The sequence below is a fragment of the Rattus norvegicus genome, chromosome 4 (assembly GCF_036323735.1).
Source record: "Rattus norvegicus strain BN/NHsdMcwi chromosome 4, GRCr8, whole genome shotgun sequence".
NCBI lineage: Eukaryota > Metazoa > Chordata > Mammalia > Rodentia > Muridae > Rattus > Rattus norvegicus.
Window position 1 is genome coordinate 179841549 of NC_086022.1, and position 13703 is coordinate 179855251.

The 13703-nt window shown below is 46.5% G+C and overlaps 1 protein-coding gene across 17 annotated transcripts in view; it reads left to right on the plus strand.

Annotated features, from left to right (window-relative positions):
• Positions 1-13703, plus strand: part of Irag2 (inositol 1,4,5-triphosphate receptor associated 2) — a 54883-nt gene that overhangs the window by 22023 nt on the left and 19157 nt on the right. For 6 of the 17 annotated variants that reach the window (XM_063286587.1, XM_063286586.1, XM_063286584.1 and 3 more), the window contains 4 exons: positions 5503-5549; positions 5648-5712; positions 5799-5897; positions 7449-7525. In XM_063286587.1, the coding sequence (XP_063142657.1) occupies positions 5503-5549; positions 5648-5712; positions 5799-5897; positions 7449-7525 (288 nt within the window). Of the gene's footprint in view, positions 1-5502; positions 5550-5623; positions 5713-5798; positions 5898-7448; positions 7526-13703 lie in introns of all 17 variants that reach the window. The other 11 variants (XM_063286579.1, XM_063286580.1, XM_063286583.1 and 8 more) reach the window with 3 other exon arrangements.

Here is a 13703-nt window from a genome sequence, read left to right on the forward strand (position 1 = left end):
GGGAGACTGTCTAGCTGGGAGGCTGTCTGGAAACCGCATGATTACAGAGAGCTAATCCCACCATGTACTCTCGATCTGTTTAAGGTTTGCTGATTACTTTTAGGCAGATGGGATAAGGTTTGGGACTGAGCGGGGCTGAGTGAAGTCTGAGCTGTATTAGCTATGGGAGCTTGTACGTGTAGCTGCGCCTGTCTGACTCTGCATTCCCCATGAAAAGGGGGGGGTGTCCTTTTGATAGGCTTTTGAGGATCTGTGTATGTACATGCAAACACACTCCTTTATGCGTATTACATACGCACCTACACATATGTGTCTGTATAGCTAAGTTCCTGCCCACTGACTCCCAGAAACAGGCCAAGCAGACTGGCACAGAGGGAAAACAAGGGCGTTATGTGTTCCTCTGGTGTACTCGCTGATGAGCAGGGAGGTCTTTCTTTTCATGGAGCCCCTAGGGTGTCCCTAGAACTCAGGCGTTTTAGGCCCCGTCCATCAATGGGCTCCAGGTGGACACGGAGCTCTAGAGCTTGTTAAGTAAGGAGGTTGCTTTCCCTGCACATCCACTCATCTGTGACATCCGTGCTTGCTGGCCACACTGCCTGTCTGCATCTGAGCCTCTCCCAGAGGATCCTCAGGTGGTGCAGCGTGAGTGACATCATGGGAAAACAGCGGTCCACCTTCGAGGACAGGCAGATGTCTGTGCTCAGTACAGCGGTCAGGAGCACAGAGTCCAGCACTGCTGTCCCCTCCACACCTGTGTCCATTTCCCCCAGGGTCCTCTCAGGCCACAGAGATTTCTCTCTGGGACAGTAGCTCCTCCTCAGCCTCTGGCTTCTCCTCAGACATCGCTTTCTCTGCTGGCCTGAAGAGCAGGCAGCAGCTCTCTGAGCGCCTGGCAAACCTTGATCCGTGCTGGAGGCTCGCTTCTCCCCTGAATGTCATTGAATGAGAGAGTTCTATGATGCAGCACTCAGGAGGCAGCATCAAGAAGGGAGGGCAGCCTGGTCTACGAGGTAAGAGTCTGCCTCAAAACAAAACAGAAGAAAACCGATATTCCCTTCCTCTTCTAGTCTCTGATTATGATCCCACAAAGATACTTGGCAGTGTATGTAAAATTTCTGGCTATATTAAAGGTTTAAAAAAGTTGATTTTATGTGTATGGCTGTTTTACCTGCATGTATGTATGTGTAACACATATATGCAGTGCCCAGAGAGAGCATTGGATCCCCTGGGACTGGAATTACAGACAGCTGTGAGCCACCATGTGGGTGCGAGGAATAGAACTCAGGTCCTCTGCAAGAGCAGCCAGTGCTGTTAACCACTGAGCCATCTCTCCAACCTCAAGATCTCTCTCTCTCTCCCTCTCTCTCTCCCTCTCTCTCTCTCTCTCTCTCTCTCTCTCTCTCTCTCTCTCTCTCTCTCTCTCTGTGTGTGTGTGTGTGTGTGTGTGTGTGCTCATGTGTAACACACCATGTTTGTGGGTACTGGCAGAAGCCAGAAGCAGGTGTCAGATCCTCTGGATCTGAGTTCCAAGCAGTTGTGTGATACCCACCATAGGCACTGAGAACTGAACTCAGGTCCTGTGCAAGAGCAGCAAGTGCTCTTAACTTCCGAGCCTTCTCTCCAACCCAACCTGGCTTCACACCAAATGCTCACAAAAAGCGTCTGTGGCTTTGACCCAGAGTCAGAATGGTCGTCCAGGGCCTGAAGCTCAAAGGCTACTCCCCAAAGGGCGAAGGACCAGGAGATAAAAACCTGCAGTTTTAGTTTAAAAAACCGTAATTGTTTTTCCTCCCTTCTATTCCCCTTCATGCTCTGACTCGTTTCTGTATGAGACAGTGTCACCAGAGTGTCACCTGGTGAGCAGAGTCACCAAGGCAAAGGATGGGATTGATAGAATACTATCTTGGAGGATTTTCTGGGCATTGTCTATCTCGTTTCTCAGGCTGTGAGTAGTCACGGCATTAATAACCTTGGAGACTAAATAACACGCCAACTGCAAGATTGACTGATAACTGGTTCTAAATGAACCTCTCGGTGCTGGGTTCCGCCTGAAGGTTTGAGGGTGCGGTGTACTTTTGGTTACAAATCAAAAGGGAAAGAAAATAAGGAAATTTAGTTCTGTCTCCGTCCCAGTTGAGTAGAACACTGTTCCTCTCTTCGGAGCATTTAAATGGGCACAGAGTCCAGTTTCAAGTCTGTATAAACTCTGGCTACAATTTTTTTTTGCCTTGTTAATTTGACTAGCATTAGCTGTCTAAACTTGGTCCAGTAGTAAAATTATATTGGCAACACCTGTTTATCAGAGGAAGCATTTCCATTTACAAAGTCTGTGGTTAGAGCAGCATTTTATAGAGAACAAACCTCCTTGTAGGTTATCCAAACTCCTGTCTTGTTCCACTGTTTTTCCTAGTTTTCTTTGTGCACATTGAGATCCTGTTGCTGTGTGTGCATGCATGTGTGTGTGTGCATATGTGTGTGTTCATGTGTGTATGTGCACCTGTGTTTGCTGACCCAGCCCATAGGAGACTGTCACTTTGTTCCATACCTTGACAACCCCACCCTGTGGTAACTCCTGCTCACAAGAGCAAGGGCTAGGGCCTGGGCTTTTATGTAAATGAGACCAGGTCTCTATTTGAATGGATTGCCTGAGAGGAGAAAGCTATCTTCCTTCTGGTGTTCACTTCATGGAGTGAGGCAGTCGGCCACAAGTAAGTCTTATTTTATTTCTGGACTTACTTTATTTCTTCATTTTCTTTGCTTTTAAACTATGTTCAAGAGACCTGCTCTCTCTCAGTCTCTTGGGTCACCAGGGTGGTGGTGGTAGGGTTAAGTGAGAGTGGGATAAAGCTTCAAAGAGTTTAACTTATTCCTATCCCGCTCCGCCCACACAGAAACTTGGAAGGCCTTCTCTCCAACTCTCCTATGCTACAACCTCAAATTTGAAACAGAGTTTGAGGAACAAAAGCCCTTTACTCTGGTTGTTCTCAAGTGTGGGTAAACTACATTGCTGGGCCACGAGTATGGCAGGGTAGAATTGAGTTCTGCCTGACGGTTGGGATTTATAAAGATTAATGACAAGAGTTAAATCTGACTGCTTCTCCGGGAACTCTTCAGGGTGCGGGGAAATGAGTGGCCACTCCGACTCTGAGGTTTCTCCCAGATCGCACGGCACCTTTCTGTAATCAATAGGAAATCTGACATTAGTCAAAACACTTCTGAGCCCGGATCTGATCATGAGGTGGGAGCTTTCTACTGGGCAAACGATGTCTAAAGTGGCAGGTGCCTGGAAGCCATGCTGCAGGGCACTCCACAGATGCTACTCATCCGTGACTCAACAGGGAGAATCTTACCTGTTTGATGCAGTCAGGCTTTGGCTTTGAACGGGGAAATTACACTTTGAAAATAGAAAGTTTGCAAAAAAAAAATTGTGATCCTTTTCTACCCCTTCTGGAAACCTATCTAAGCATGAACACACTTCTACGTTCAAGTGTGAGCATCGAGGCACCTGCTGACAGGTTAGCGTTGTCACTGAAGCTAATCAACGCTGACATGGCTTACGTTAAGGGATTGTAAATGCTTTTCTTTTTGAGAAACCGATTCTTGAATTTTGTAACTGATGAAAGCCAATGAAATGTCACAGCACCTAACTGTCTCCGGTTTACGGATTCTTTCCTATGCATACTGTGCGTAAGTAAGGCTGTATCTCTGTGTATGTAAATGGTAGAGATGGGGCCAGCACCGTTTAGCTTCCAGGAGGCGATGCAGAACAGCTCTTCAGCTTTGGGGACGCCCCCGCTGGCTGCATGAAACAGAACGTCTCAGTCTGCGGAGATATAGGCAGCCATCGCCCAAATGTTTAAAATGCAAAAGCAAAAATAAGTAAGAGTCGTGAGGAAATCTAACAGAAGCAGTGACTCAGATTCTTATTTTTTTGAGTTCGAGCATAGTTCTTCTTTTTTAGTATTTGAGGGGTACATATGAAAAGTTAATATTTAAAAATTTTAAATATCTTACGTCCATGTGTCCGTGGGAATGAATGCGCGTGCACATGCAGGTGCTGGCGGAGGCTGGAAAAGGGAGTGTCAGATCCCCGGGAGATGAACCTACAGGTTGTACTGAGCTGACTTACGGATGCTGGGAACCAAACTCGGGTCCTCAGCAAAAGCTGCCAGCTCGCTTAATGCCTGAGTCCTCTCTCCAGCCCACACTTGATATGTCTAAATAGTTGAGAAGGCCCCCTTTCCCAAGAGCCCAAGTCAGTGCCTGTTCAGAGATGGTCTGCAATGTAGAGGACACTGCATTTGGTTCACTGTGGTCCAGAGGCCTGGCTGTCTATTCCTCAGGCTCTCGGCAGACTTTCTCCTCCGGCCTTACTTTCTTATATACCCTCAACCCCCCAAAAAACCCTTCCGTATAAGTTTCAGGGAACTAAGACGGTGCATACATGTTGCGTGCAGTGTACATGTGGAGGGCAGAAGCTTTTGGCAGGGGTCCCCCCCTCTTGCCACCTTGTTACTGGTTTCCGGGGATTGAACTCAGGTCATCAGACTTGGCGTCAAACTCCTTCAACTGCCGGCTCCTCAGCGGCCGCTGGCCTTTGTAAATTTTAACAAACCAGACATAGGTTGCTGGACCGAGAGTAGCTCACTGACGGAGCCCCTCATGGTCAAGACTCTCTTTTTCTGCTGCCAAAATCTGGCAGTGAGATAAGACAATAACCGTACCAGTCAACCAACAAGTAACAGCCAAGCCTTCTCTAAACTGCAGCTTCCTGTGACTCTGTCACTGTTTCCTTGAAAGCAGCATCCTTCTGTATGAGCTTGCCACTGGCTGTGGCCACTGACAATTTCCTGTCTGGTTGATCATGAAGTTTACACACATGTGTACGTAGTTGTGAGTGGCCTTCTCATTTCACGCCGTCCGCATGGGTGCATGGGCTTCAGATATGCTGGCATGGGAGCAGTTTTGAGTTCAGTTTCCCTCCCTAAACATATGTGACCAGAGGAAGCCTACAGGAAGCACCCACAGTTTAAGGACCGCGCCACACTGATACGTGCTGACAGGGATGTGACCTTTCAGAGATCCCTGCCGTATAGAGTAAGTCTAAACTGTTTGGCTTATCTAGCAGGAAACCTAAGAGCTGTTTCCCCGTCCAAAGTTTGACACTGAGTAGCAATCTCATAAATAGAAACGCTACACTCCAGCCGCTCACCCTTGTAAAGAGAACCTGGTCTCTGTGTGAAGGAGACGCTCTGCCCTTTGAGTTTAGAATGTGTTTTGCCCACGGACACATCAGGTTTTCTTTAAAGTGAATATCGTTTGTGAGAACAGCTGTCAGGAAGCGAGTGTAGAGGAGGCCCTATAAGGTTCCATTCCCAAAACCTCTGCCAGAGCAGAGTGAATAGTGGCTCATTTAACACTGTTGGGGATACTTGCTTAAAGCTACCTTTCTGGGATGGTCACTATCAGATCCCTGACCACGTGTCTCCTTGTTCCCTGCAGGAGAATGGTGCTGGCCACTTGTACTCGGAGAGCCCGTCAGAGCTCAGGTCTGCTACGACTCTGAACTTGGGTGTGTTTTCAGTTGGGTTTTAAGGGAGTTATTTGCCAGAGCGTTTTGAAGATATTTGTCGTGTCCCCTTGTCAGGGAGTGTCTCACACAACCATCGTCTGAACACACTTCATCCTCCGAGAGTACTGTGACGTCAAGTGGTGAGTAGCTCTGGGAGAGAGGAAATTGGAGTTCTTATTACAGGCGCCCAGGAAAAGGCTTCTAAACGGCCTTTTCCCATTGGCAGATTCTGGATCAGACACTTTGCACATGGCTTCCGGTGACCTTGACTGCAAACCTCTCTGTGAGAAGGAGGAGGAAGCCAGAGTGGCCTCCGCCGTGCCAGGTACAATGCTGACAGACTCCAGGGCAGCTTCTGAGCAAACAAGCCCCTCAGTGGGGCCGACAAACTTGCTTGCTTGGCACGGCTGGATATTCCTTTTCAGAAATAAATTTTATACGAAACCCTTGACGATGTTGTCTGGAGAAAAGTGTAAGAGGCAACTGCGATGTAGGGGGACCCTGCCATTCCCTTTCAATTTTATAGACAGAAGGAAAAGTACAACGTATCGTAATAGGCCTTAAATATTGCCACCTGACAGAAACTGATTGGATTCGGTCAGGTCTGATCAGCAGTTGGGGAAGAGAGCACATGCTTAGAATGCAGATAATATCTGGTCAGGACGATGTTAGCCCCGGTCCACTAGGAGTCAGGCAACCAGCCAGACGGTAAGCGGGTCCCTAAGGTTCCAAAGGGAAAGGACTTCTCTATGACCACAGTGAGACATCACTATGGCTGACATATTTTGAGATGCTGGCTGGCCTGGAACTCACTATGTAGACTAGGCTAGATTCAAACTCACAGAGAACTTCCGGCCTCTGCCCCCAAATGCCAGGCTAAAGGCGTGCGCCACCACACCTGGTTAAATCCTAAGCCTTTTGACTTCTGAACCTTGTTGGTCCCAGGTCTAGAATTGGAGGGAAAGCTAAAAACTTCCACGAGAAGTTTTTCAAAAGAAATCGGTATCTATTATCTTGTATATATGTGAGTCCATCGTGTTCAGACATACCAGAAGAGGGCATCGGATCCCATCACAGGTGATTGTGAGCCACCACGCAGTTGCTGGGATTGGAACTCAGGGCCTCTGGAAGAGCAGCCAGTGCTCTTAACTGCTGAGCCGTCTCTCCAGCCTTTATTGTTTCTTTTTTTTTTCTTTTTTTTTTTTTTTTGGTTCTTTTTTTCGGAGCTGGGGACCGAACCCAGGGCCTTGCGCTTCCTAGGCAAGCGCTCTACCACTGAGCTAAATCCCCAACCCCCCTTTATTGTTTCTTAATACTCTTTTATAACACTGTAGGTCGATTGTTTCTTGAAAAGTGCCACGTGTTTGGTAGTGTGCTCCTGCATTCTGCCTACTGTGTGCAAAGATGAACAGAAATTACCAAGCATGACAGCGTCCCCAAAGGGTCCCTTTGCCTGGCTTCATGTTCTGAAACATCCATGCTTTGGCAGAATGTCGTGATCATCACCAGCCCTGTATTCACTGTTTACAAAACTGCTTGTCAAGCAGTCTAAAGGCCGACTTCTAACTGTTCTCCTTCCTCCGAGTGGCTTCTGACATGAGAAAAAGCCAGCATCAGCCCCAGAAAGGCTTAAAGAAACACTCGGGTCTACAGACTGGGGAGCTTTCTGCAGCTCAGCTCCTGCAAATGCCTGGGGGCGGGGACGGGGGCTCCTCCCATTGTGCACTGGCAGACCTGCGTGCAGCAGGGCATCTGACTGCCTTCACGTGTCAGCTTCTGCTGTTTGCTGGTCTACCCACATCACCACCCTGCTGCTCCTTCCTCTTTTGATTGGTGCAGCTCCCCCAGCCTTTCCCCATGTTTCCTCTTCTCACAGGAACCGACCCAGCTCAGGACAACAAGACCACTGCTTGTGGAGACTCTGCTAGTGTGGTCAAGGCTGCACCACAGCAGGTGAGGAAACAGTCACATGCAGATCAAACCGTCCCTTTGAATTTACGCCACACTCTTAAAAGTGTCATCTTACCCGTTCGAGATATTAGGAGTAAAACCTGACTTACTAGAATTTAGTTATATGTCCTGGTTTTGCTTACTGACTTGGGTAAGGTCACACACTGAGCCCGAGCGTGGACAGCTTTGTTCCACGCTGTCATTCACTCACTCGTTAATGTATCAGACACCAACCAGAAACAAGGTGTGAGGGCATCATTGCACAAAGCTGAGCAAAACAATAGCTATGTGTGAGTGTGTGTGCGTGTGAGAATGTGTGTGTGCATGTGTATGAGAGTGTGTGCATGTGTGTGTGAGTGTGTGTATGTGTGTGTGAGTGTGTGTATGTGTGTGAGCGTGTGCATGTGTGTGTGTGAGGGTATGTGTAAGTGTGTGTATGTGTGTGAGTGTGTGAGTGTGTGTGAGTATGTGCGCACATGTGAGTGTGTGTGAATGTGTTTGAGTATGTGTACATGTGTGTGAGAGTGTGTGTGCATGTGTGTGAGTGTGTAAGAGTATATGTGTGTGCGCATGTCATGTGAGTGTGTGAGAATGTGTGTGAGTGTGTGTATCTGTAGGATGTCAGCACAAGACTCTGAGAAGGTCTGTGTGTGTGAGCATGTGTATGTGTGTGTGAGTGTGTGTATCTGTAGGATGTCAGCACAAGACTCTGAGAAGGTCTGTGTGTGTGAGCATGTGTATGTGTGTGTGAGTGTGTGTATCTGTAGGATGTCAGCACAAGACTCTGAGGTCTGTGTGTGTGAGCATGTGTATGTGTGTGTGAGTGCTTGTGTTTGTGGGGGGCATCAGCATGACTCTGAGGAGGCCTGTGAGAGTGTGTTTGTGTGTACATGTGATGTGTGTGTGTGCAAAGCCTGCTGATCAAGTGAAGAAGCACACATCCCAGTGACTGGAATGAGAGCCCAAAGGGTCACGGAGGAGGAGCTAAGGGAGTGGTGTGGCTCTATAAGGTTAACACAAACACCCACAGGAAGCAGGCGAACTTCTGTGAGGGAAGACCCACTGCCACTGCTGAGAATGATGAGGAGAGGCTGGAGGCTGTGCTCTAGCTTCGAGGTTCTCCAAGGCTCTTGCCTACATTTTGTTCCTTCAAGTGTGTGTGAGGTGTGTGTATGTGAGAGTGTGTGTGAGTGTGTGTGTGAGTGTGAGTGTGTGAGTGTGTGTGAGAGTATGTGAGTGTGTGAGGGTATGTGTGTTTGTGTGTTTGTGAGTGTGTATGTGTGAGAGTATGTAAGAGAGAGCGTGTATGTGTGGGTATTCGTGTTTGTGTTTGTGTATTTGTGAGTGTGTGTGTGTTTGTGTGTGTGTGAGGGGGGAGAGGGAGAGAGAGAGTGTGTATTATGTGTGTATGTGTGTTTGTGTGTGTGTGTGAGAGAGAGAGGGAGAGAGGGAGAGAGGGAGAGAGAGTGTGTATGTGTGTATGTGTGTTTGTGAGTGTGTGTGTGTTTATGAGTGGGGGGAAGAGTCCATTGGTACTCGAATGAGTGACTGAGGTGATAACCTGCATCACGGCTCTCAGAGGCTTTTCTTATGCGTATGCACGACTCCCTCTGTCACCTGTGGGTTGTGAGGGTGCATACTGTTGTTGCGTCAGCCTGGATGTGTAATGCAGTACTGAGCACCAAAGATCAACGCAGCTAACTCAAGAAAGATACACTCTGAGGATTTGGGGCGGGGCAGTAGATAACAACGTTAAAGTCTCAGAGGCGAATGATGGTTCTGTCATTTGGAATTATCCTTTGGTGCAGGGTGTAGCTAAGATACCACACTGTCTACTATGCACTATAGATGCTTCCGCTTCCCCTCATTAAAAATGGCAGAAATTCAGGATCTTCAGTCTTTCGTGGGAGCCTCTTCTGGGTGCCGGCAGATTCCTTTGATCTCTCAGTACGGCAGTCCTGGAGACATCTTAAGGATAGTGGATTCTAAAAACAGTGATGGGGATGGAGCAACTTCCCGTGCTGTTGTCACGGGAGATGGTGAGGAACATGGGCTCTCAACAGCGAATCACTGTAGACTACTGATGGACAAGACGAAGGCAGGCCCAGGCCCACAGTTTGGCCTGTAAGATGGACACAGGCTAGGGAAGGCCCAGGTTCACAGTTGACCCTGTAAGAATAAATGATGAGAGGAGAGAGGGAGGAAGAAGGGCAGAATTTGAGACAAAATAAAATCAGTGTTGCACAATCAAGATTGTACAGTGCAGGAAATCCACCCAAAGAGGAGACACGAATTCCTATCATCAGACAAGTGTGAGGGTGAGATTGCTCAAGGACTGGCAGGCAGGCTGGAAGTAGTGAGGATAATGGAATATATATATATATATATATATATATATATATATATATATATATATATATATATATATGCTGAGTGAACACCAGTCTTTGGGGAGGAAGGGTTTGTAGAGCATTTTAGATGTTGCTGTGATCATGTCAGAATTAGAGTAAGGTTGATTTATTTGGTTTGGGAAAGTCCTGGTCACCAGTGAAAGATGAAGAATTGTGAATGGAGGTCACAGTCACAGTTTCTGGATGCCTGGCCAAGACAGGCAGGAGGCGGCCCTGAGGGGCATAGGAGGAGAGCCTGAGAAACAGCACATTTCTCCATCCTGAGAGTGAGCTGGGTCTCCTGCTGCATTTGTCACATCTATGGAAAGCATCTGTCTCTTTAGGCTTACTTTCTTTTATCAATATTAGTTTTTAAAAAAAGATTTATTTATGTATATGACACTGTTGCTGTCTTCAGACACACTAGAAGAGGGCATCAGATCTCATTACAGATGGTTGTGAGTCACCATGTGGTTGCTGGGAATTGAACTCAGGACCTCTGGAAGAACACTCAGTGCTCTTAACAGCCAAGCCATCTCTCCAGCCCTATAGTAGATATTATATATATATATATATATATATATATATATATATATATATATATATCCTTCCCATCTCCCCTTCTGTCCAGATCCACACCTTGTTTCTTGTGAGGAAACAAACAAGCACCTAAGAAATAATAAAATAAAGTAAAACAAAGATAAGATAAAAACAAGTCAGAACAGGTCAAAACAAACAGAAGAAAGAAGCCAAAGAAAAAGCCAAGAAGCACATGGGACACAGAGATATGTGTATTCACTCACACAGGAATCCCGCACAATCACAGAAAGGAAGCCATGACATTCATGCAGAGGGCCTACAAGGAAAAATACATTTAAAAGACCTGACACAACATTAGAAAACAAAGAACCTGTGAAGACGCCATTGACTTTGCCTTGTGTTGGCCGCCTACTGCTGGCTATGGCGCCCGTTCTTAGAGTAGACTAAGTTTTCATTCGCAGGTGGTTTTCAACTGGAGATGGCTTCTGAGTTAGGAACGGGGAGCTTGTGCCCACTTCCCCTCTCAGCACCAGGACCACGCCTGGTGCAGACCTGTGCATGCTCCCACAGTCTCTGTGAGTTCATGCGTGTGTCATGTATGTGTCATGTGTGGGTCATTCATGTGAGTCCGTGTGTGAGTCAGTCCTGCCATGTCTATAAGGCCTTGTTTCCTGGGTGGAGCCTGAGAGGAGGTCCCCCATCCTCTCTGGCTCTTACGATCTTCTGTAGAATTCCCTAAACCCTGGGTTGGGGGATGGGGAGGGAGCCGATGGAGGCATTCCATCTATGGCTATGTTCATGGCTGTGTGTTCCAAGGTGTACCACATTGTCCATCTGCCGGCCTCTGTATTTGGTTCCCATCAGCCACAGGAGGAAGCTCCTGACTACAGATGAGCAAGGCTCTGATCTACCAATGCAGCAGGACATCATTAGGAGTCATTTTATTGCTCTGTTCCTTTAGCACAGCGGTAGTGTCTGGTTCTCCTCTAGGTTCCTCTAGGTTCTATTTATTCCCAGGCTCTTGGCCACCCAAGCAGTGTTAGGATGGGTTCCATCTCACAGAGCAGGCCTTAAATCCAATCATACCTTGGTTGATTACTCTCAGGAGCTTTGTGTTGCTATAGAACCAGTGTACCTCAGGCCATTGTAGATGGAAGGGTTGGCGTTCACCTTTCTCCCTTGTTAGCATGCAGAGGTCCTTTAAGTACCGTGAGTTCTTGTCCATAGGAGTGAGGGCTCTCGGCGGGCACCAGATGGGCTTCTCTGAGGTCAAAGAGTTGTGCTGCTGTGGAGATCTGTAGGTTGATGTCATTCTGCAGATGAAGGCAGGCCCAGGATAGAATGAGGCCTGTCATTGGACAAGAAGGAAGGATGGGCAGGAGAAATGTCTGAGAGAGGCAGAGGAGGCCGGATCAAGGAGGAGGGAGCCGAGAGAACATGGCAGTGGATGTTAAGATTCCCCTCTGCACATATTACAGGTTATTATAACTATTCTTAAGGGATGGATGTGTATAGGATTTTGTGTGTCTAGATGGGCAGATTATATCTTATCTTGGTGGGCGGTTTATATCCTTAACCACTGGTTGTAAGTTTATCGTGTGGATGTATTGTGGATTGAGAATTTAGCATATAAACCTGACTGTGGGGTTACAGTTTGTTGAGTCTTGATTTTACCTGGTAGTTGGGAGTTGATACTCTACTAGCGGGCACTGCTGGGAGTGTGGGCAGAGTCCATGGCAGGGAGCTGCAATAGGCCAGCCGCTGCTGGACTTCTAGAACCATGATTTTACCAGGTAGCTGGAACCAGAGAGTTCACAGGTAGCAGAGAGCAGCCGGGAGAGATACTGATCTGAGATGAATTAGTGCTAGTTCCAATGGCCAGTTGTAGCCTGAACTAGCAGGGTGCTCATGGGAACCGGTCCCACCACTTTTTCATTTTTTACTGCAACAGAGATCAACCAGTAGCTTTGGATACAATAGTTTGGGGGGTTCCCATGAAACCCCTTTGGACAACAACTCAATCAGATGTAACCCCTTCGCAGTTCTAGAAACTTCATTTGGTGGCATGAGATAATGGGGGGGGGGCTCTGTCTCCCCCCTTAGCGGGCAATTTCAGTTAGGTTTCCTTCATCCATGGATATATTTTAGGAAGCTTCTACTACATTTGGTCTCCCTGTGACACCAAATGGGCCTTAGCTTTAGCCGTCTCTCCTCCTGTCTCTTCTCTCACACACACCTTCCTTCAAGATCTGTGAAGAGTTGTGTTGGAATTTTGATGGGAATTGTAGTAAATCAGCCATTTTTACTATATTAGTCCTACTAATCCATGAGCATGGGAAATCCTTCTGTCTTTTGGTATCTTCTTCAATTCTATTCCATTGATCAATGTGTTTGGGGTTTTTTGTGCCCAAACCATGCTGTTTTATTCCTCTAGCTCTGTAGTACAATTTGAGATCAGAGATTGTGACACCTTCCTGAAGACTTTTTTGGTTTGGTTGGTTGATTGGTTGGTTGGTTTGGGGTTTTTGGGTTTTTTTTGTTGTTGTTGGATTTTGTTTTGTTTTTTTAACCATTCAGGAGTGTTTCAGCTACCCTGATTTTTTTTTGTTTCCATATAAAGCTAATTTTTTTCTTTCAAGATCTGTGAGGAGTTATGTTGGAATTTTGATGGGCACTACATTGAATCTATAGAAATCTCCCTTCTCTTTCTATTTTGGGGAATAATTTGAGGAGTAATGGTATTTATTATCTTTTGAAAGTCTGGCAGAATTCTATGCTACAATCATCTGGCCCTGAACTTTGGGGGATTGAGAGACATTTAATTACTGCTTTTATTTCACTAGGAGTCATAGCTTATCTGATCTTGATTCAACTTTGGTAGGTGGGTATATATTGAGAACATCCATTTCTTTTGATATCCAACTTGGTGGAGTGTAGGTTTTTAAAAGTATGTCCTCATAATTCCCAGGGCTTTTTTGGTATCTTTTTTTATGTCTCCATTTTCTTCTCTAATTTTGTTAATTTGGATCTTGTCTCTCTTACTTTTAGTTAATTTGGATAAGGGCTTATTAATCTTGATTTTTTTTCCTTAGAGAATTAATTCTTTGGTTTATAGATTCTTTGTATTGTTCTCTTTGCTACATTTTGTTGACTTCAACCCTCAGTTTACTTCCTGCCATTTACATTTTGAGGTGTGCTTGCTTCTTTGTGTTCGAGAGGTTTTGGGTGTGCCGTTCAGTTACCAGCATGAG